Source organism: Neodiprion pinetum, chromosome 4 (assembly GCF_021155775.2).
Source record: "Neodiprion pinetum isolate iyNeoPine1 chromosome 4, iyNeoPine1.2, whole genome shotgun sequence".
Taxonomy (NCBI): domain Eukaryota; kingdom Metazoa; phylum Arthropoda; class Insecta; order Hymenoptera; family Diprionidae; genus Neodiprion; species Neodiprion pinetum.
Window position 1 is genome coordinate 1,563,781 of NC_060235.2, and position 21,677 is coordinate 1,585,457.

At 42.3% G+C, this 21,677-nt stretch overlaps 1 protein-coding gene across 4 annotated transcripts in view; it reads right to left on the reverse strand.

Moving 5' to 3' along the window:
- LOC124215934 (uncharacterized) overlaps window positions 1-21,677 on the reverse strand; it is a 55,198-nt gene that overhangs the window by 15,367 nt on the left and 18,154 nt on the right. For all 4 annotated transcript variants that reach the window (XM_069135212.1, XM_069135213.1, XM_069135211.1 and 1 more), the window contains 5 exons: window positions 8,674-8,852; window positions 6,906-7,095; window positions 4,175-4,796; window positions 2,589-3,495; window positions 769-1,058 (listed from right to left, as the gene is read on the reverse strand). In XM_069135212.1, coding sequence (XP_068991313.1) covers window positions 769-1,058; window positions 2,589-3,495; window positions 4,175-4,796; window positions 6,906-7,095; window positions 8,674-8,852 — 2,188 coding nt within the window. The remainder of the gene's footprint in view (window positions 1-768; window positions 1,059-2,588; window positions 3,496-4,174; window positions 4,797-6,905; window positions 7,096-8,673; window positions 8,853-21,677) is intronic.

The window sequence follows — 21,677 nt, forward strand, 5'->3', positions numbered from 1 at the left end:
GTGTGTATAGAAATGTTTACGCAGCTACAACTCGCGGAATGCGGGAAGCTGAAATTCGGGAATATATATATATATATATATTATATATATCCTTGGCTATCTTTCACTCTCTCTCTCTCTCTCTCTCTCTCTCTCTCTTTTTCCCTCTTTCGAAGAGTTTGAAAATAGGCTGTTTGCTGACACGCTGATATTCAAATGATATCTCTCGGCTTGCGGCACGTATAACCGTATATATAAAAGATAGCGATATATCGAGAAACGGGAATCGTGCTTAGGTATGTACACCGAAATTGATACAGCTTCCCAAACTCCGTCCGCACTTTAGGTATATCCAAACTTTATATCCGCATTCAAACCCCCCTTTTTCTCCCTCTCGTGTTTTTCGTCGTTATTTTTGTTTATTATTTATTTTTTTTTTTTTTATTTTTTTTTTACTGGTATCAATAATTTTTCCCATTATTTTTGTTCTCATTCCTTGGCAACGATCACCTCGTATCGGAAAATATTAGGATTAAAATTACACATCAGGCTAGGATGACGATACGTAAACAGGGGAATAAAGTTTTCAAGGATTTCTTCACTTTACGATCTTCGACGATAAAGAAACAAAGAGAGGAAAAAGAAACGAGAATTAAAAATGAAATTATAAACTTAACACCGTACGATAATTTGTATATATCTATATATATCAAATTCTTGATAACGTATTAATTATTTATATTATAAAATTTCTTCTTCATTTTTTAAGTTGGCAAAAGATTAACTCACCCATGCTGATTCCCGAGCTTGACGGATCCTCGTTTTTGGCACCCCAACTTCCGGCGAGATTCAGGGCGAGGAGAGGCCGCTCCTTGAGGAGTTCAGCGACCGAGGCGAGTCCTTCACGGCCACATCCCAGATGGGGCAAATGGAGAGCCTGGACCTGGACGCAGCTTCTTAGGGCCTCGCAGACCCTTGAAACTTGTTCACCGGACAAATTCATGTCCAAAACTAAGCGAGCCAATTGCGGCGAGGCGTTGGCCAAGCCCCGACAGAGTGCGCTGACAACGCACTCGAGCCTGAATTGAAGAACGAAAAAAAAAAAATTGACAAATTGTCCCCTCGTCTACTTCGAGTGAGTGTTCGATTATCGTTTAACCCTTTGCGGTACAGCGTCTCGTATATGAGACACCTTTTTTGAATCGGTTATTCAAGTTTTATATTTAACTTTTAAGATATCGCTGTCATTTTTTTGCACAATTGGACTTCTGAGACTTCAGTGTTGTTGTTTTAATAGGGATTATGATGATTCCGCGAATATAGTTAGCGCTATAAATGAATAAATAAACAAAGTGTTGAAAATGTCTGTTTTTGCAGGATAAATGTAATTCCGGGAAAGCTGTGGGGACTAGAAAAGTGGAACTCGGTAATCTTTGGTTTTTGGGGTCGCTGAAAACGAATCCGTCGTCAGAATTTGAAAATTCAAGATGGCGGATCCAATACGGCGGGCTCTAAATATAAAATTTGATTCTATTCGCTCATATTAGACCCACCATTTTCGCTTTCGAAAGTTTCTCAGATCTGGCCCCATTTTTGATGACCTCGAGAACCCCTAAATACACAGTTCCAAGAAATTTGAACTGCAACGAAAAGTGTACGCTTCAAAGGGTAAATCGAGTATAATAAAACATTTCGCATTTCTATATTATACCGGTGAATTTCTGTGAAACTCAACGCTGAACGCCTGCCGATAGGCAACCGAAGCTAAATCAGTCACGGCGAAATATCCAAAGTGCAGCTTCGGTTGCCTGTCGGCAGGCGTTCAGCGTTGAGTTTCACAGAAAACTCTCGGCTTACAGCGTATAATGGTAAGCGTGTTATTAACGAGATGGAAGACCCGGGGTACTTTGAAAGTTCGACGATAGGTCGACGTGTGTATGATGTCTACGATGAACCGGGTGATACGGATCGCGGCAAACGCTTCGGATACATACTCAAAGTACTTGCTGCTCGGAAGTTTGAGCGACAAGTTCTACGTGCAAAGTTACGTAAACCTCTACGGTATATGGATACAGATACGGTATAAGCTGAAAATTTAACAATGCATGCACACGCTGCATTATATGCAACCTCGCCGTTACATCGACTCGACAAACTTCTCCGGCACAATCTGCAGTCTATATGCGAGTAGAGGCGCCGAGCATTGTGACCCTCGAGTTATCTGGGTTTCGGAATAGTCACAGGGTGTATACTTCGGTATACGCAGGCGGAGTAATCCGGTTTAATTGAATATTCTTGATACCGTGCTGCGAAATTTGCCTCGTTTCGGCAGGAGTGTTGTAATTGAAAAGGAATGCTTCAGCTTTGAAACAAATCTACGAAGTCCAGCTGACTGCAGCTGTTTAGTAATACCCACCGAGTTTATAACGCAGTTGTATATTAGATACTATCAGCGAAAATAACATTAAGCCTTATCATATTTCCCAAATTTTAAAAAGTGAACTTTTCATTTCTCGTACGATTACAACAGTTACCGATACCAAGATTTTTCTAACACATGTATAAGCGTAAAGAAACGGTGAGTTGTGGAATTAATCGAATCGACTCACCTGTCATGCGCCGACTCCTCCAGACAGGTAATGACGAGTTCGAAATCGTTGAGTCGATTTTTCCCGAGTACGCTCTTCAGGTGACGAGCAAGCCGCTGAGCCTCGTCGACCGGAAACTCGTGCCCGAGAAGCGAGGTGATCCTGACCAATCTGACGCTCTCGTTTGCGGCAAGGGCCTCAAAAAAGTCGTCAAGAAACCTGGGATCCGAGCCTCTTTCGACCTGAAAAACGACCTCGAGAGCCTCGAGCGTGCAGGCGGAGGACTCGAGGATGCGGGCCCAGCCCTCAAGCTCTATAGGAACAGTATGGACGAGGGGAGCGACGCGAGGCTCGTTGGGAGCGGGCCCAAACCCGGGGCCAGCACCGACGAGCCTGCAGACGGCGGTGATGTTGCCGTCACTTGCGCCGGCCGATTTAAGGAGGGAGAAGACGGCCCGCGGCGGAACCTCGAGGGGGCAGAGCTGGTTTAGGATCAGGTGGGTCTTGGGGCCCAGCAGGCCCGCGAGGTGCCCGATTATACCGGCGGGAAGGCCCTCCAGCTCTCGGCGCAGGATGTTGGCGTACTGAGCAACCGAGGTTAGGTAATAGGCGGCCAGGAACTCGGTGACTGCCGCGTGGATCGGTGTGAAAAGCTCGGGCTTCCTGCGCTGGCCAAAGGTCAGGCCCCGCGTGAGGAAACCCAGACGCGTCACTTCTAACCCCCCACCTCGGGCCCGAAGCTCCGCCTCCGTGTAGCAGCAGCGCCCCTCGCGGAGCGCTCCCAAAGCCAGTCGGCCGAAGTCCTCCAACCGCTTTCTGCAGTGACCCGGTATTTCTTCGGTGTAGGAGAGTGGCGGGTCCAGGCTTCGCTTTACGATGCATTTCACCGCTGCTTGGACCAGTGCGCTCCCTTCCTCCGGGAGGCTGCCTGAAGGGGGTGAAGGAATTTTTAATTAGCCATGAGAGCGAAGGTGGAAAAATAAATGACACGGGGAATGTCGGATGGAGAATTTCTTTCTCAGTCTTTTGCCAAAATCGAAAAAATCGTCCGCGAAGAATTCACGTCTCGTTTCGCTTTCGGTTACTTCGTGATTGGAAAATTGGACTTTTCGTTAATGCAAAAATACGACCTTCAAAATTGACTGTTTTTTTTTCTTTTTGTATTCTTCAATAAAAAAAAAAAAAATGTATTTTATTTAGTACCTCAAGTTTTTCATTTACGTATGCAATAACTTCAATCTACGCGTTACAAATATTCCTATAAGCGAAATAAAGGTTTATGCAATTACGGATCAAGAATCGTTTTCAAAGTTATTTCAAGCTATCGCGATCGGTTTATAAATGATTTTGAACAAATGAAATCGATTTCATGCAATTTCTAAGATGTTGTGACCAAAGTACGTCGCGATTACAACGATTAACTATCCTCTGGACGTCGAACTTACTGTCTTTAATACAAGTTTTGGACAATTAATTTCATCTAGTTTGCCTGAAATGCGAGCTGTTCATTGGTGCTCTGAGTTAATAATAACGAATCCGTCGCCCAACCTACACCTTTCGAATCGAACCCTCCCCCAAAAATTAGTTCAATATAGCGTACAACGTACCCGAGGCCTGGTACAGCGAACACAGCATAACCCATCCAAGGGGATGTTGTCCAAGTTGTCGAACGGGTTGCGGCTGGGCGTTAAGGACCTCGAGGAAGTCGCGTACGCGATCGGCGATGTCGTTGTGGATGAAATAGGCCGCGCATAATCTCTCGACGTGGGGCCACTCGAGGCCAGCGAGGTTAACGCGTCTCTGAACGAGGGGCGAAAGGGCCCCGGAATTCTTGGGCGAGCAGGTGACCAGGATGCGGGCGTCGGGGAAGAGGCGACCCTCCAAGAGGTCAATCGCGTCGCTGAGGGAGGGCCGGCCTCCCACGCACTCGTCGTACCCGTCCAGGACGAAGAGGACGCGGTCCTCCATCAGGTGCAGCGTTCTCCACACCTGGGTAGCCGCGTCCCCCAGCCCCGATGTCCGTGGCAGTAGCTCTCGCGACAGGTAACTCAGCACCGAACTTCCCCGGAGTTCACGGAGCGGCACGATCAGCGCTAGTGCCGGTGAACCGCCGTCGACCTGGGTCGCCCATTGGTGCAAAAGCCGCAGGCACAGCGTCGTTCGACCGCTTCCTGGTCCTCCTTCGATAGCCACTCGACGAGGCGCTTCCGACACCGAGCCGTCACTGAGCTGGAATTCATTGATATTCGTTGGTTGAGGTCTACTCTCGATGTGAGAGTACATTGGAAGATACCCGAGATGCATATCGCCGATTTCATTCATTTTGCGATATTTTTCAGGGGACCTAAAAATATTCGATACGTATTTTATTTTTACGCGCCAACTCAGAAGTTTAAGAGGTGTGGGTCACCCATAAAGGTTAAAGAAGTGCAACTCCAGAGTGTTTCGATAGCTTCGGAAAAAGTCGAACTTACCGTTTGATCTCGACAATTTTCGAGCTTTATATGGTAATAATATTACCGTGCACGGTTCACCTGATTCTGTGCAACGACGCGTAAAGCAATTACATTACAAGTGCCCGTATCCGCGCTGCAGATATTATTTCACATATCTAGATACATATGTAGATCATTTACAGAGGCACGATTCACCCAGCAACACAAATTTTCGTAAATTTAAATATACAGCATGGATGTACCTACTCTCCCGAGAGAACGTCGTGTATAATATTATATCATATGCATAGCGATACGCATAAGTATGTAAATAATACAGCCCCTCCCCCAGCAGTACATTTCCATGTAAACCAAGCACCGTTGAATACAGTTTAGTTCTCGAGGTACACTTATACATATACCTATACGTAACATGTCCAACCGGCACAGGAACCTCTCCACCTTTGCATCAGATACTAATTTGCATTCCATTGAAGCGACCAGCGCGGTGGCAGTTTGGAAGCATTAGTATAATTAGCGACAGTATGAACCAGTTTACAGAATTGTCCCCCAGTTTCCACCCGACGTCAGACACAAATTGAAAATAATATCCCCCAAGCCAGGCCTGGTACTTTTGCACAAAGGTAAACCTCGAAATCGCGCAATTCGCTATGATCAGAAAAAGGAAGGCACCGTAAACTGGAGAAAAATCGTTTCTTCTCGAGCTGGTTCCATTAGCAAAGTGATGCATCAGAAGAGCGAGAAAAACGTGCACAGAACTCTCGGTATCGCAATATCGGTACCGATGAATATACGCCGCACGCACACTACAATTCCAACGGCATTATTCGTTCCTCGTAAAAATGTTGGCGTGCGCGTTTTTCGTTGCCAATTTATCATACTTTGGTTTGATATCTTGGGCTGCGTTATATCGCGTGTGTGCGCGCTTCTCGCGTAGGGGTTTGTTTCGGAGAACAGAACTGGCTACCCGCTACTCGGAGGATTGAAGCTATAAACCGACGGAAGTCTATTTCTTTCTTCCTTTCTTCCTCTCTTCCCGTGCCTGTATCTTTCCAACAATAAAATACATCCCGCGATACTCTCTGATCCGCTCCAGGTAGCCTCGTCTCATCTGTTTATCCACGGTTGAAGAACCCCGCGAATCCCACCCCGTTTCGACTTTTTCCACCGCCTGATTCCTTCCTTGAACCGTGATCGGTAAAAATCGAGGATCCCTTTCGCCCGGGGAACTTCTTCCGGTTATATTTTATACCGGTGAAAACGGGGCTAATCATACAGTCGACGTCATGCAAATTATCCCACCTCCCCTTGGAAATTGTATCTCTTTCTCATTCACGAGTAAAATTGGTTCCAATTACTTCCGTGGTACAAAAGTCTTGAATGTTTTTTCTGCGTCACATCATCCCTCAATCCTTCTCTACCACTTTTCTAATCTGATTGAAACTGTCGCCTGTACAATGCGCGAGTGTTTGCAGCTGCGAAAAGCCGTTCGTAATGCAGTGGTAGACCGGGGAATTCCAATTATCTGTATAATCATAACATGAACAGTCGGAATGGCACACTGCCCAATTTCCACCGTCCTCCGTTTCCCCCAGGCACGGAAAACTCGCGATACCGTTTGCGTGTTGTTTGTTCGGTGCACGCGGTAATATTGCGCAGTCCTCTATCGGCCGGTCCAACCCTAAACATACTGTGAAATTTCAGGTACCCCATGTGCCTGGTTTCACAAGAAATATCTCCAATTGTTCCGTTAACTATTCGAGTGAATGTACAATTTTTATTCCATTGCCTTCACAATTTATGCAATAAGGGGTTAAAAGCGGTTATCTTAATGCAAACGTATCAAAAAGGGGTTGATTAACCAAAGCGAAAATCGACTCACCCTGACGGGGGCGAAGATCTGGTCGATTTTTATGTTCTCGAGGCGATGCTCCTGCTCGCTTTTGTGAATCAGCTGTAGATGAGGCTGAAAATGAGCCGGGCAGAGGGTGCCAAGAGGTAGAGGAGCCGCCCACGCCGGAAGGTGGGGTGGATCCCTGGTCCCCAATTCCCTGTAGAAGGTCTTCAAGAATCTGCAACAATGCCGTGAGAGAGGATTGGTCGATGCAACAACTTATATACATAATCAAAAATAATCAGAGGGATATTTTTCTTCTTGTATTATGCAGTCGGTCCTGGTCTGGATATTTCATAAATCGATTTTTCTTAAATTTTTTTTCAGTAATGTTCATACATTCAAGTATATGTGCAGAAAATTTCACGTCAATTCGACAAATATTCTCAAAGTTACGCGTATATTTTCAAAGACACCCCGGAGCGTATGAAAGAGCTTTGGAAACTTTGAACGCGTTTTTCTCAAAATAATGTTTTCAAAGCCGGTGAGCGAGATTTCTCGGAAACGGCTGAACCGATCAGTATCAAATTTTTATGCAAGCTTTATGAATATATTTTCCAGTCCTTGATCGAAGGCTTTTTCTCGCCGATAAATATTTTCCATTTCATAAACAGACAAAGGCGAAATTTTTTTTTGAGAAGCCACCGTTTTATGAGAAATTAATGCTATGCATATTCGTTCGATCAATGATCAGATAATACCTCGTACTAACTAAATCTTTTTTGTTTTTTCACTTCGGATGATCCAGTCCAGAGATATCTTGCTCACCGGAAGAAGCCTTCTTTTAGAGGTGCTCTAGCAGTTTTAAAAATCATTATTTTTGTAAATAAAACATATCAGAACGAAGTTCAATATTACCCCAATATGTACATAACTTTTTCTATCAATAAATCGAGATACTGTTGCCTGGTAAAAAATCCTTGAAAAATCGCTGTTTTTTTTTGGGCCTCCTGACTGCGTACAACCCCTCAAGATTACTGCAATTAGTAGCGAAAAAAGTGCCATGCGACCGAATCATGGATGCAGCGTCAATTCCGTTCGATTTCAGCACGAATTGAAATCTATTCCTCCTTCCACCACGGCTGAGGTACTCGTGTAACCTTTGATCTACGCGAAACCGGATTCGACAAATGTTGACTCGGTTGATCAGTCAAACGAGATACCCACCCCGCGCACCTCGCGGCAAATGTGCTTCGGTACTTTATACCGTAAACATGATATGGTAATGCCTTCTTCCGCCAACAGACGACAATGAACCAAGCTTCGCGGTTTTTTACTCCTCATTTATATTCACTTATTGATTGCTTCTTTCTTTTTTCTTGAATTTATTTACCTACCGCAGAAACGATGCCTTGTTGGACGGAAAACACGCTTCTGTAATATTCGCACAATATACGAGTCCGATCCCGACTTCGCAGAAGTACGTTCGACGAATTTCAATTTGTAGAGTTTTGCACTCTGCGGATCGTCGAAGATTAAACGATGTTCCGGTCGCAGAATGCCGGCCGAGTTTCGGTCGAAGGTTGGATGGAAACTGTTACAATTGACAAACGGCTGACTATCCGAGTTCGGTTCGCGAAATTTCAAAAGTCCGGAAACGCGTTTTAGTTCAAAGTTGCACCGTGCCGTCCGGATTTTCGGTCAGTAAAGACCGAAACCGACTACTTTCTCAACTTCGTTGCTCTCGTTAATTCTAAAGAAAAAAAAAAAAAAAAAAATAAAATAAATAGACAAAAATACACCGATTCAAGCTAACCTGAGCAATCTTCCGAGCGGATCTCTTTCCGGGGATGAAGGTCCTCCGACTCCCAGACGACGAGACGACGCTCTGGCGCTCGAAATGTAAGCCGTTGGTGCTGGTGGCGGGCTGCAAGGTGGACAACATATCGGACTTCCGCCTCCAGGTGTTGAGAGGGTGTAGCTTCGCTCCAATTCCTTAAACAAGCCATAAAAGAGACCGAAAGTTAACTTCCTGCCTTCGTAGATTCAACTTTCATTTCGTTTATTTGTTTTTCTCTCAATCATATGGTAAAAACATACATATCATTTGCAAGCAACGAATTACAATTGTGATAATTTTTGACTGAATTCGGTTTAAATTGCTATCTCTGGCAGAATAAACGGCCAAATTTCACGCAACGAGTGTTAATTAGGGGCTCGTGTTTTTCTCCTATTTATTACCTAATGCTGACCGTGAGGCTTTCTTTATCGTCCTAAAAACGAGACGGAACGGGAAAAAATAAAAAAAGTAAAAAAAATAAAATAAAAGGAACAAAATAGTCCTGGAGGTAAAACCGGGCGAAGACTAATTGCCTGGGATTAGACCTCGTTGCTCTAACCGAGACCTGCTGCTGCTGACCACTTGTTATAATGAAAGAAAACTGCGGTAAGAGGAGCTTGCGCATTATTAACTGCCCGCAGTGAAAAGGACCCGAGAGCAGGAACCACGTACAACTATACGTGTAAAGTCTTCCTGGAAATTGAGATGAAATTATATTTAAAAACTGCATGAGCCACTTCGCGGTGAAAATTGGGGTAACAAATTTTTTCGTATTTTATTCATAGATCCTCGCGAATGCGAATGAAATGCTTGATAAGTGGATAATTAAGCGATAGGGGAAAATGAATGGAATGAATTAAGAATGTGCGAGTGAATAGAACGGAGGATAAAAATCGAGGAACGATTCCGAGTGTTTAATAATTTCCGATAAAAGCTTTGTCGGATCAGTTTAATTAAACCGGGGGGCGGGGTATCAAACAAAGAATGAGAGAAAATGTAGAAAAAAATTTGGCATTCCCACGCCGTGAAAATCGTCCCTGATATTTATTCACCGCGTTATCCGTAATCCTGGGATCCTTTGCCAAGAATCGTGAATTTCCGCGAATACCGAGAACCCCAGTTTATAGAACCGGAAAGAAGAAAACTGAACACGGTCCAGGTGGAATGCCGAATCTATATGGTGGAAGTGCTCTCATTGTATACCTATACGCTTTTCGTTGCAAGCTCTGGAAGCGCGGTTATCGCGGAATACGCTATGTACGGGAATAATAAAAGCCGCCGCGAAGCGGGGAAAAAAAGGGGGAAAACTTTTAGGGCGAAAGAGATAGCTGGAAATTTCGAGAGGTTGGCTCAAGGAGCAGCTTTCTTGGCGATTTCTTTTCTACCCGATTAAAATATCTGCACATAACAATAGAATGATCCTGCACAGCGAAGACTGCAGCGGATGAAACGTCGAGAGATTTATACGCTTAACAACGAGAGGTTTTTTCGCGGACGGTGAAAGGTGAATTGATTAAGCCGGATTAAAGCATCGAGTAATTAAAAGATACCGGTAATTAATTGGACTTATAACAGAGCTTTTGCTAAAACCTCGCAATTTTTGCAATTCTCCACAATTACGGATCCACTTTGAGGTTCTTTAGGGTTGACTGAATGTACCAACGTATTTCGTACATTTTTTCCCCTCAGAAAATCAAGTTTTTCACTGACACGGTACCGAGGATGGGACCAAAAGCTGGGGTGGTGGTTTTGGCCTTTCGGGTGGCTCGAGTGGTTTAAAATATTAACCCGATTCAGAGACGCGGGCAGCAGAAGAAAGAGATCATTTTTCAATGTCCAGGAAACGAATGGGGAGTGAAACATCGACGTCGGCGATGCAAGTTCGCCGTGATCTGGGGGGAAAATAATGAAGAACAAAAAAAAAAAAAAATAAAAAAAAAAAAAAAAAAATAACTAACCAAAGCAGGAATGCAAAAAAAAAGTTGAAAAAGCCCGTTTCTCCAGTTCGCAGCGAATCCGTGACGCACGACGCACACAGCTTAAAGTCTACAAGTTGCCGCGGAAACAATTCCGGTGAAAACAAGACAGCTGTCGAATAAGTTTTCCCTCCTAATTCCCCCAAGTTTTTTTTTTTTTTTTCAGCAGGACGTCGTCCTTCGTCCTCCGTTTGGCGGGTGAATTCTTCAGAGGGTTCAGCGATAAAGCGTACCTCCGCAATCTGTAGGCAACAAGACTGTCCCTCAGGCATTAAAGTCCACGTCTCGGTTGACGGGAGAAAAGTCTTATAAGGAGGGGGTGAAAGCTCGCCGAAAAGTTTCATGCCGGGGGTAAAAATCGCGATTTGTTTCGCGCGCTCTCGAGGCCGGGCTGTTTATTAAGCTCAGTTGTAAGCAGGCATGATACCTCGCTGAGAGCAAAGAGAGAGAGAGAGAGAGAGAGAGAGAGAGAGAGAGAGAGAGAGAGAGAGAGAGAGAGAGAGAGAGAGAGAGAGAGAGAGAGAGAGAGAGAGAGAGAGAGAGAGAGAGAGAGAGAGAGAGAGAGAGAGAGAGAGAGAGAGAGAGTCAAGTCGAGAACTCTCGTGCTCACTGAGTGCCCTCGGCGCTCTCTGCACCTTCGTCGGAATGATAAAAGAACGAAGGGAGGCCGCCCTCCACCCCTTTTTGAGTGGCAGTAGCCATTCTCTTCGGACTTCAGAATCCTCACCTTTGTTACTCTTGCCCTTCTCTCTTCCTCTCTGAATAACACTTGACTCCAGCTACCGTGTTTTGCAGCTCGCTCGATATTTCCGTGAGGGATGATGAACCGAGGGGCTGAATTTGAAATCAGATTCAGAGGGGATGAAGTTCCGAAAGCGCCTAATTCCGAATTATTTGATCGCGAAACTTTAAGTTAAGAAATCATACTTTGAAAAAACAACAGAGTTTCGAATGGTCGGAAGGCCGATGGTTCGAAGTTCCGAAAATTCATGTTACGCTGGAGCAGAGTTACAAAAAGTAAAGTTACCATAAAGTAACATTCCGAAAATTAAAACATAATCGCACAGCGCGGTTTACTCGACGAGTGGGTGTAAAAAATATTGGAAAAACCGAAAGTCGGAATGACCAGGGTTACAAACGTAAAAATATGGAAAATCCAAAACAAAGAAAGTGGTGAAATTTCACCAAGCCAGAAATTCATGGAACTAAAAATTTTGGATCACTCGGAATTTCGATGCTTCAGATTTTCAAATTTTCTCATTTTCGCACTTTCGGAACTTTGATGTTCCCTCAAACTTTGATTTCTTAACTTCAAGTTTCGCCATCAAATATTTCGGAATGTGGCTCTTTCGGAACCTTTTAAATTCAGAATTTCAACCCCGTTCCATCGAGTTGCTGCAGTCTGGTTTATACTTGGAGATAAAAAAAAAAAAATCAAAAACGATCGGTGATTGAGTACGTTTCCGGTCCACGGAAGATCATCTTTTACCGGAAGCCGCGGGCTTTTTTGGTGCTGACAAATCCGCGAATTATAAGGAATCAGCGTGGTTATCTTATCTCTCAATTTTTCTCCCCCAGACGTTTCGCTGTTATTACAATATGCAAATGTTGTCGGTATCGCTATTACTATTATTATTCTTATCATTATTATTATCCTTCGACGTGCCGTATACTTTTTCTGTATATCAGTTATTATACACAGCCGCGTTAGGCGATTGTGTGCGGCGATGTTCGACGAGCTGGCGCCCCGCAAAACTACCCCCAACCCTTCGAACAAAGTCCGCACATCTACGCGGGACATGAACGAACACAGATCGAACGATGGACATCGAGGGTTGTGTACGGCCGGGAAAAGAGGAAGCGATTTTTATCTCGTCCCACGAAGGGTTGAAGTTCGGTAATATCCACTTTGATTCCCTAAAACGACTCCGATATTTTGCCAAGGATGGAAAATTGCGGAAATCGTGTAAAACTCGATGTTAAACGGTAATAAGAACAGTAAAAGTGGGGAAAAAAATGTTTTAAAAAAAACGTAGGACAAATATTGACAGACTTTTTTTTCCAAACCGTATACGTTTTCGGTTTACCGACTTTGAGCCTGGTGAAAATTGCACCGTCGTTCCCTAAACGGTCCGGATGTTAAAACCGGAAGCTCGGAACTGCAAAACGAGTCAGTGTATCGTCCCGAGTTTTGTTCCCAACTCCTATCAACGATATCCTCGGTACACGCGCTGCTGAATATTCACGCGGTGAAAATATTCTTCCCTCCGCTCGGTGGCGTGACGGTTGGAAAAAATAAAAATGAGGAACGAAAAAAATGCAAAAAGCAGCGAACGCAAAGAGAAAGAAAGAGAAAAGGAAAAACGGAGGCTGAACTCGAAGCACGTACGTTGTATCACTCATTCTCCATTTTCCTCTTCAACTAGACCGCCTGCGGTTATATACACGAAATTTACACGACGGTTGGGATAACATTAAAATGTGGGGTGAATTTTTCTTTCTCTCTTCCCCTCCCCCCCCCCCCCCCGCCCGTTCTACTTCCTTTTGCAGAAGTAAAAATCTCTGTTTTACAATGTTTGCGCATTTTCCTTTTCACTGTCTTTTTTTTTCTTTACTTTTCTTTTCTTTTCTATCTTTTTCTTTGGGTGGGGCTTAAAATCTCGGAAGAGCGAAAAGTCGAGGAATCGACTGGTCGAAAACCCGAAATTTTCGAGACACGAATTTTGAAAATTACAAATAATCAGTGCAACGTAATCGGGAGTTTCGATAAATCACCTAATAGAATAACTGTTTTCCCAAAAGTTCACTTAACCAAAACCTCTTTTATCTGAAAAACCATTTTCATTGCAGTCTGCGTTCCCGAATGAATAAAGCACAGAATATGAAGATGTAGAAAAATGAAAGTTCCGAAATTAAAAATTGAGATCGGCTGATACTTCGGACAGACTTCGGAGACTTTTTGGTCTCCCACAATCTTCCACCACTGCTCGCAACACCGATTCACCCGTTTCCAATTCATTTCTCGCGAGTTATCGATAATCAATTTGGTCAGGTGACGCAGGTATCGACGCACATGCGAATTCAATTCGCGAAGGACTGTAAGACGAGCCGTAACGTAACGCGACGCGTGCAATGTGGACACGTCACTAACACCAGACGTATACCTGTGTATAAAACACGTTGAAAACTTTACACGGCAAGCTGATATTATATGCTGCAAAATAATACACCTGACGTATAATACATGAGATGCTGTTTATTCGAGCCGTTGATGTACAAACTATCGCATATCAGCTTGATTTCTGCCCGCACGGTTTCTCCTTTACTCGCTACCGCATTTGCTTTTTTATTCCAATTCCTTTACGTTTTATTATTATTATCACCATTATTTCTCCTCCCTCTCTCCACCTTTTTTCCTTTTTTCTGCATCGTCTCCTGTTACTCGTGTCAACATTCGTACTCTCGATATATCTGCACCGTGTAACGGCGGTGCAACATGCATGCAGTTTTTTGAAGATTTTTTTTTTATTCTGCTCCGTAAATTTGATATCCAAGATTAGAACATGCAAATTCAACACGGGAGGATAAAAAGAGAGTGGCAATATATCCCGGGAGGATAATTCACGGTTTTTTTTTTTTTCTTTTATTGAACATTTTTGTTGCATTTGTTTCGCCGTTTATACGCATACTTTTCAGACACCTTTTTTCCTTGGGGATGGAAAATTACACGTCCGGAGCACCGAGCCGACCGATCGAAGATCTCGAATGTCCCTTGCGGGATATAAAACACATTGCAACCGGCTACGGCTTTTAGATCCCCCGAGAAATTATAGAAGCATATCGCCTTGCGACGGTTATAAATATTCGCACGTGTATGTCCTACCTGTAATAAAATGCGGCTAAAATTTTTCGAACAAATTCAGTTACGTCTATGCCGTGTGTACATATTTATTTGTGACACGTTACGCGTGAAAATACGAATCGGAAAATTAAATTATAATTTCTAAATACGTCGCGCTTTAAAATTTGAATATTAATTTACATAAATTTGAGTAAACCATTTTTTTTTTTTTTTTCTTACCATGAAAATAAGGAACAAATAAGAAGACCAGTGAGAGGAGAAAAAAAAAATGCTTTTCGTATGAAATTTTTTAACGAATAAAGCTATTCGATCAATTCGAGTTTCTTTTGAAAGCCACAAAGAACTCTGTTTTGTGTTTGAACGCGTATGAAAAAATAAAGTATATCTGAGTTCCACCTGAGATGTCCGGTTGCGTTTTTTCGAAGACGAAAATCGGGGCATCGTTTAAGGATTGACACGTCCAGGCAGCACCGCCAAAGGAATCATCGATCCTTTCATTCTTCGTTCGCAACAAAAGCGATTTTTCACGAAAGTTTGTCGAATTATCTCACCACGTATCAGAGAGCTTTTACAGCGTCGTTTTATAGGATATTACAGGTTCTAGGAATGAAGTTCAAAATTACAGAAAATCAGTAAAATGAGAACGACGAAACGTAAGAAGTAAAAGAAAATGAGTTAAAAACAAAAAAAAACCCCCGAACAAGTCTTAAAATCTGAATTATAATTACTTCGAGTCAACGAGGCTTGGAAGCGAAAAAAGGAATCAGTAAAATCGGTACAGCGATGAAAATAAAGAACGAAAAGAAACGAACCGTTACGGTCTCTGTTCACTGCGGTGTCACCGTAGATAAACACGTGTATTTGTCCAGGATCCGTTGGTCCTTGAGTCCTTTCCACGGATGTTCGAAAACAGGACGTTTCACGATCGATCCGACGAGTGCTCAATGTGTGGGTGAACCTTAATACACGTGCGTACATGTTGCCGAGGAAGTTGGAAACGCTTAGCCGCGTAATTTTCGCTTCCGAATCGACGCGGATGTAGGTGTGACAGACACGCATTCACACACGGCCGAAAAACTTTTCCGATGTTTAAGGAGCGAGGAGGCCGAGAAATCGCTGCGTCAATACCGGCCAAGTTTCAAGAATTTTCTCGACACGTTGTGAAAATTGCCTCCTCGAGGACAGAATTTCCGATCGCAAGGATCGCGGCTTTAGGTTCGGCCGTTGCGTTGTATACTTTTCACGATCTATTCGGCGAATGTTGTTCAACGTCATTGTCAAACTTTTCACCGTGATAGCGAGAAAAGTTTGACGTGTAAAAAAGTTGTTGCTAAAATTTAAACATCTCGTATACGAAATATTTATTCAGTCTCAACGATTCACCGCAGAGTTCGGTGAGTTATATGAGGGGTTTTAAATTGATGGATTATATTTCAAGTAATATCGTTGCGTCTTGTGTTGAAATTTCAAGTTGATACGGGTGTAAGTGGAATTTCTCAAAGTTTAGGATAAATTTTCCGCAGCGGTTTTCAACAGCAATTAGTCCAATTTCAGTACAGCAAATATACTGAGTAGCTCGTCTCCAGATTTCGGGCTAATGAGATAAAACGATACAAACAGTTCAAGTATATAATATATATGTATATATATATACGCACACATATTATATACATCACAAACACGTATCGTATTCTCGGTACGAAATAAGCTTGAGAAGTTCAGAGGCTGAGCCGTGACGTTTTATTAGATTTCACCGAGAAGTTTGTTAGGCTGAACTTTGCGAAAACAGATTTCTGGCAGTTCTGAGTAAAAAAAAGATGCTCGTGTACAGATACAAAATAGAAAGCTGAAAGATGTAGAGAATTGTTGAAACGAAGACGTTCCGATTCATTTGTAAAGGAGAATTTCAACACCTGCGGAGTAAAAATAATTCGCTTATTTTATTTAGCAAAATTGACTAATAAGATGAGGAAAGATACAACGATAATTATAATAACGTGTATGAGAGAAAAACAGAGATCGAGAATTTTCGGCCGGATATAAATCGGTCAGACTTGTCAATTTCTCGGGCGTAAAAAAGAAAACTTTCACGACCCCTCGAATGAATTTTAACCCTGGTTTTGGCGAACACGTAGATACGGTAAAATTTTCCGACACGGGAAAACTCGTGGGTCCCTTTTCTCCCCTTGCCCTTTTGACCGGCACGCAGGGATTCGTCCCTTTGAAACCGCCGAGCACCGAAACGAGATGCCAAAAATTCTCTGACCCGGATAGTTTGGCCAAACATGCAACTGATCGTATTTTTGTACGATCCATATTTGATCGTGAGCCATTTTTTTATCGTTGTTAAAAAAAATTACACAGGTGAACAGAAAAAAATTTCAGACCTTCTATTCAGATAAATAAATTTCGTTACGTACCGATCACTTTCACTCCGATTACTGCGAATGAAATATGAAAAATGATATCTCAAGGGGGTTGAAAATTGAAGACATTTCACTTTGGTTCCAACTGTAAAAGGAAGATCAGAGGTGCAGTGGCTTTCGCATTAGCCGTTCGTCCCCCTTTTTCCTTGCGTCTGATGCGGGTTGAAAAGGGGGATGTTTTTTTTTTTTCATTTTCCTCCCTCTCTTTTCCCCACCCTAGAGGGCGGCGGTGTTTTAAACGGTCTGAAATACGGAGGATCATAACTCGCGGAGTATTCGAAACGCAATAACAGGGTACAGACGGTGTGTGCGCCGTTTTACGAGCTTAATTACTATAAATTGTAGACTCTCGACTCGGCGACGGACGCCTTTTGCCATTAGTGCCATTCGCGTTGCTGCTGCTGCTGCTGCTGCACGTTGCATTCGAGGGAAACAAAGCGCCACTGCTTATTATACCTACAGCCGAGCAAATAGCTTCTGGATTATATTTTTTTACAACTGTAATCCTCAATCCGCAAATATCGAGCCTCTGCAGGTATACAGGGTGGGCGGAAAAACGACGGGACCGATTTTAAACGTGAATAAATTTTTTCCCTTCAAAGTAAAAGAACGAATCTTTCATTTCGCGTCTGAAAATATGAAAAATCTTCATTCGTTGTTCAGATAGACGCTCTTGGAAAAAACAGATTTTCAAAAAGTCGCTGGGAAAATTAAACAAATTAAATTAACATTCAATATGAACGTTCAACTAAATTTCCTTCTGAAATCGCGATACGATAATTAATTCTGTCGTTTCATATTTTATTCACGATTCAAATCGGTCCCGTTTTCTTTCTTTTTTTTTTCGGCTCACCCTATATATTTATATATATATATATGCAACGTATAGAGGGGGAGATATTTTCTTCTGTGCAGGAATTAAACGACTTTAGATTTCATTTCAGATACATCCGAACTTTCTTCTTCGCGCTTTCGCGATCGTCTAAAGGCTATCTAAATTCTCGCGGGGTTCCGCCCCTCAACTTCTTCCCCGCTGCGCTTTCAAACTCGCTGATTTCAAACATCGGGTACTCCCGGCTTTAGATGGATTCAACTTTTACTTCAACTGTATTTCCGCATTCAATCAAGACGCTTCTCGATGCACAGCAGCTGTTTAAAGCCCCAATTTCAAACTTGAAAGTTATTTTTGGGTAAAATCAGCTCTGAAGTCAGGTCGGAAAATTAACTCTATTCGAACAATGATCGAGGCTGGAGAATGAAACTCAAGCTTCTCGAGTTGGACTTTATTCACAGAATATTTAACGAGTATAGAATAGTAATAATTAGAAATAAGAAAATACTTTCTCACCCTGTATATTTAAACAAGGGTATCTTAGCTCTTCGCGATGAAAGCATGTTAAAAATAGATAAATTACTTGGTTGCCGTGCCAGTTGCTATTATTGTAAAAACAGTATTTTTCTAAACGTTAACTTGAGAGCACTTATTTACTTGGATATAAAAATTTGCCCTGTACCTTCTATGTTTCGCTGTATTTGCTTTATTACTGCAACACAAAGTTGCAATAATTGTATACATCGATAGAATTGATTCACGAATCGAAACGTGTGACAATTTGAAGAAAAAAACAAAAAAAAAAACATTAAAACAACGATACAGCGATGGATAATATCCTTAAAATTATTGACAACGCGATATTAATTCGTTTCAAATTTCCAATTACATCAATAAAATCATAAAGGTTCCGATCGAATATCCTTTTCTCGTTTCTTTTTCTTGTCAAAAACTCGCACCCCCCCCCCCCCCCCCCCCCCCCGAAAAGCGAGTCTATTTCACCCTTACAGAGGGACGAAGACTGAGAACTAATAGCTGTAACAATTTGCGATCCTGTGTAAGAAGGAGATCGAGAGGGTTGAATTAAGAAAATAATTCGAGTTCCTCGAGGGGCTTGAGGTGTTCGCGTGAATTGTAATCTCTCTTATTACACTCGCGGGGCGAGGTGGGAAAGGGGGGTGTGAGGCGCGGGTTGATTTAGGTTTCAAACGTCTCGAGTCTCCCGGCCGCTTTCAACCTGCTGTAGAATTGCGAAGCATCCCCTGCACCCGGTATTCTCTCCCTGTATAATTGTCTGACGAAATTGAAGACGATTTCAGGTTAATTCGTCGCTCTCCATCCCCCGGAGAAATATCGAACTATCTCTCATCCCGAGTCCCGAAGCGTCTTCGCTTCCAGCCACGTATATTTATGCAGACATATGTACGAATTTCAGGTGTATCGCTTGCTCTGTCAGCGTCGTTAATTAAATTACCGGGACACGATATTCACCCGCTGTACTAATTAACGCCCGCCGGGAAAGATGTGCTTGATCGGATCTCATTACGCGTGGATTGATCCGCCCACCTGAGAAAAAACTGATGAAATTTTTGAGACGCCGGAATTTCCAGCGTAAAACAAATTGTTTTAGTGGGAGTGGAAGGTCAGAAGTCGTTCTACGAATGTAATTATCGGCGAGTCGGAAGAAAAGCGATTCCAATTTCGAATACGATATAACCTACGTATTGCAGCTAGAAAACGGGGAAATATTGCGATACTTTATTTACTCTTTTTAATTCACTCCGAAGTGGTTTTTATGAACTTTAAATTCACTCGCCGAAAACGAATATGATATTACGCATATTATACGCCGTCCGGCAAGTCCAGTCGAATTAATCACGCTCAACGGTTTGAAATATCTTCGCGCCTGTGTCTAACCGTACGTGGTACACTGTATACGTATACAATGCATATAAAATAGCCACTCCTTGGCCATGGGGTACTTTCCTGGTTAAGGTGAACGGGGGGTTTCTCCTTTGTGCCTAAATATAGTGAACGGATTATCGTCCGCATCGGCGATTACGGTTTTACAGGGTAAAAAAGCATGGGATAAAGTTCTAGGGTGGCCCTTATTTTTTGACGTCACCCTCGCTCGGCTCATCGACGCAAAATATACGTAGGGCGTTAATCAACCGAGTGAAATACGATTTTTACTTAAACTCGTGTCACATGCGTCACACTTATATGCATATGGGGAATGCCATGCGAACACAACTCTTATTTATGATTTCAAAAAGAACCTCTTTTATGAGTCTCAAAATATCTTTTCAAAACTTTATTTAATTTTCCAAACATTCCGAGACCAGGCGCATAATGAGCAGATTTTATTTCAATTTTTTTAAAGCACCTTCAATTTTTTTGATCAACCGAAACATCGTTTAAACGGCTTGGGAATGCCCGAAAAAATCTCAAAACTTTGGCTTTTCACTTGAAACATTTATAGACGGGATCGTTATGAACTTGATAAAAAAAAAGTTGAATGTGCCAAAAAAATTGAACGTGTTGAAAATAAATGGGAAAAACTCGGCCCGTTATAGAACCGGTCTTGAAATGTTTTTAATAGAAGATACAGTTTGTGAAAATTTTTTGAGAATCTTAAACAAGTTCATTTTCGAAATGACTTTAAATATTTATGAATAATTGAGACGCTGAATAAAAAATCTGAAAAATTTCAGCGTATTGTTTGAGAGTTGAGAATATTACAGAAATTATTTTCGACTAAATCAGAATTGGCGAGGGTCGGATCCGCATGGAATTCCCCATGTATAAATCATTTCGGTGATTTATTATTTTGGACATATTTTTTCAGCGTTGAACGTAAGCTCGGGGATAAAATCGCGTATTTAATATCCGTGTGCGCGTGTGTGTGAAGCATATTTTGCAGAACCCGCGGCGTTAATCAGACTGTACGGATTTCTGTACGTGGCTCTAATCCGCGGGATGAGCTTTATCACTATGAATTGTTTAAACTCGTATTTTATACAATTAGAACGGCCGTTGAGCCTTGAATTATAACGTGTCAACATTTACCGTGGGAACGGGAAGCCGGGACTCGCGATTCGCGTAGTTTTTAATTAGCGAGGAGATCCGCAATTCACGGTAACGATAAAAAGTTTCGACGTAGTCTCGCATTTTTTATACAAAAATTGCTTGACTCTTGTCCGATATTTTCGGTATCAGAGCGAGATTTTTTTGTCACCAACGATAAGAAAGTATTCAACCGCTCGGAGAGAAGAAACAAACCCCGAGAGAACGAGGAAAACGCGTAGCTCCAACTTTTTGATCGGGGAGCGTCTTTTTATGTTTGCCAGTCTTCTTCATAAGACAAAGGAGAAAATTGTACGAAATAAGAAGAGAATTACAAACGATCATTAGCTCCTTTTATACAATCTGAGCGGATGGTTATTAATCAGAGTTGTACGTTGAGTTAGAATACGGAAAAACTAATGAGGCAAGATTGTATAAATTGTTCGTTCTTTGTCTCTCTGCAAGTTTTCAAAAAAATACAGCATCCGTGTCCTTCATATTAGTGCCGAAATTATTTTATAACGGGACGGGGTTGAAATTCTGAAATTGAAAATTTCTGAAACCGCTAAACTCCGAATGTTTTGGTGGCGAAGCTCAAGTAAAGAAATCAAAGTTTCGAATTGGCTGAAAATCAAGGCTCCAAGTTCCGAAAGTGCGAAAATGAGAAATTCCGAATGATCGAAGATTTTCAGTTCCATGAATTTCTGGCTTGGTAAAATTTCACCAATTTGATCTTACTTTGTTTTGGATTATCGATATTTTTACGTTCGGAATCCTGGTCATTTTAATTTCCGGAATTTTGCTCTATCGTAACTTGA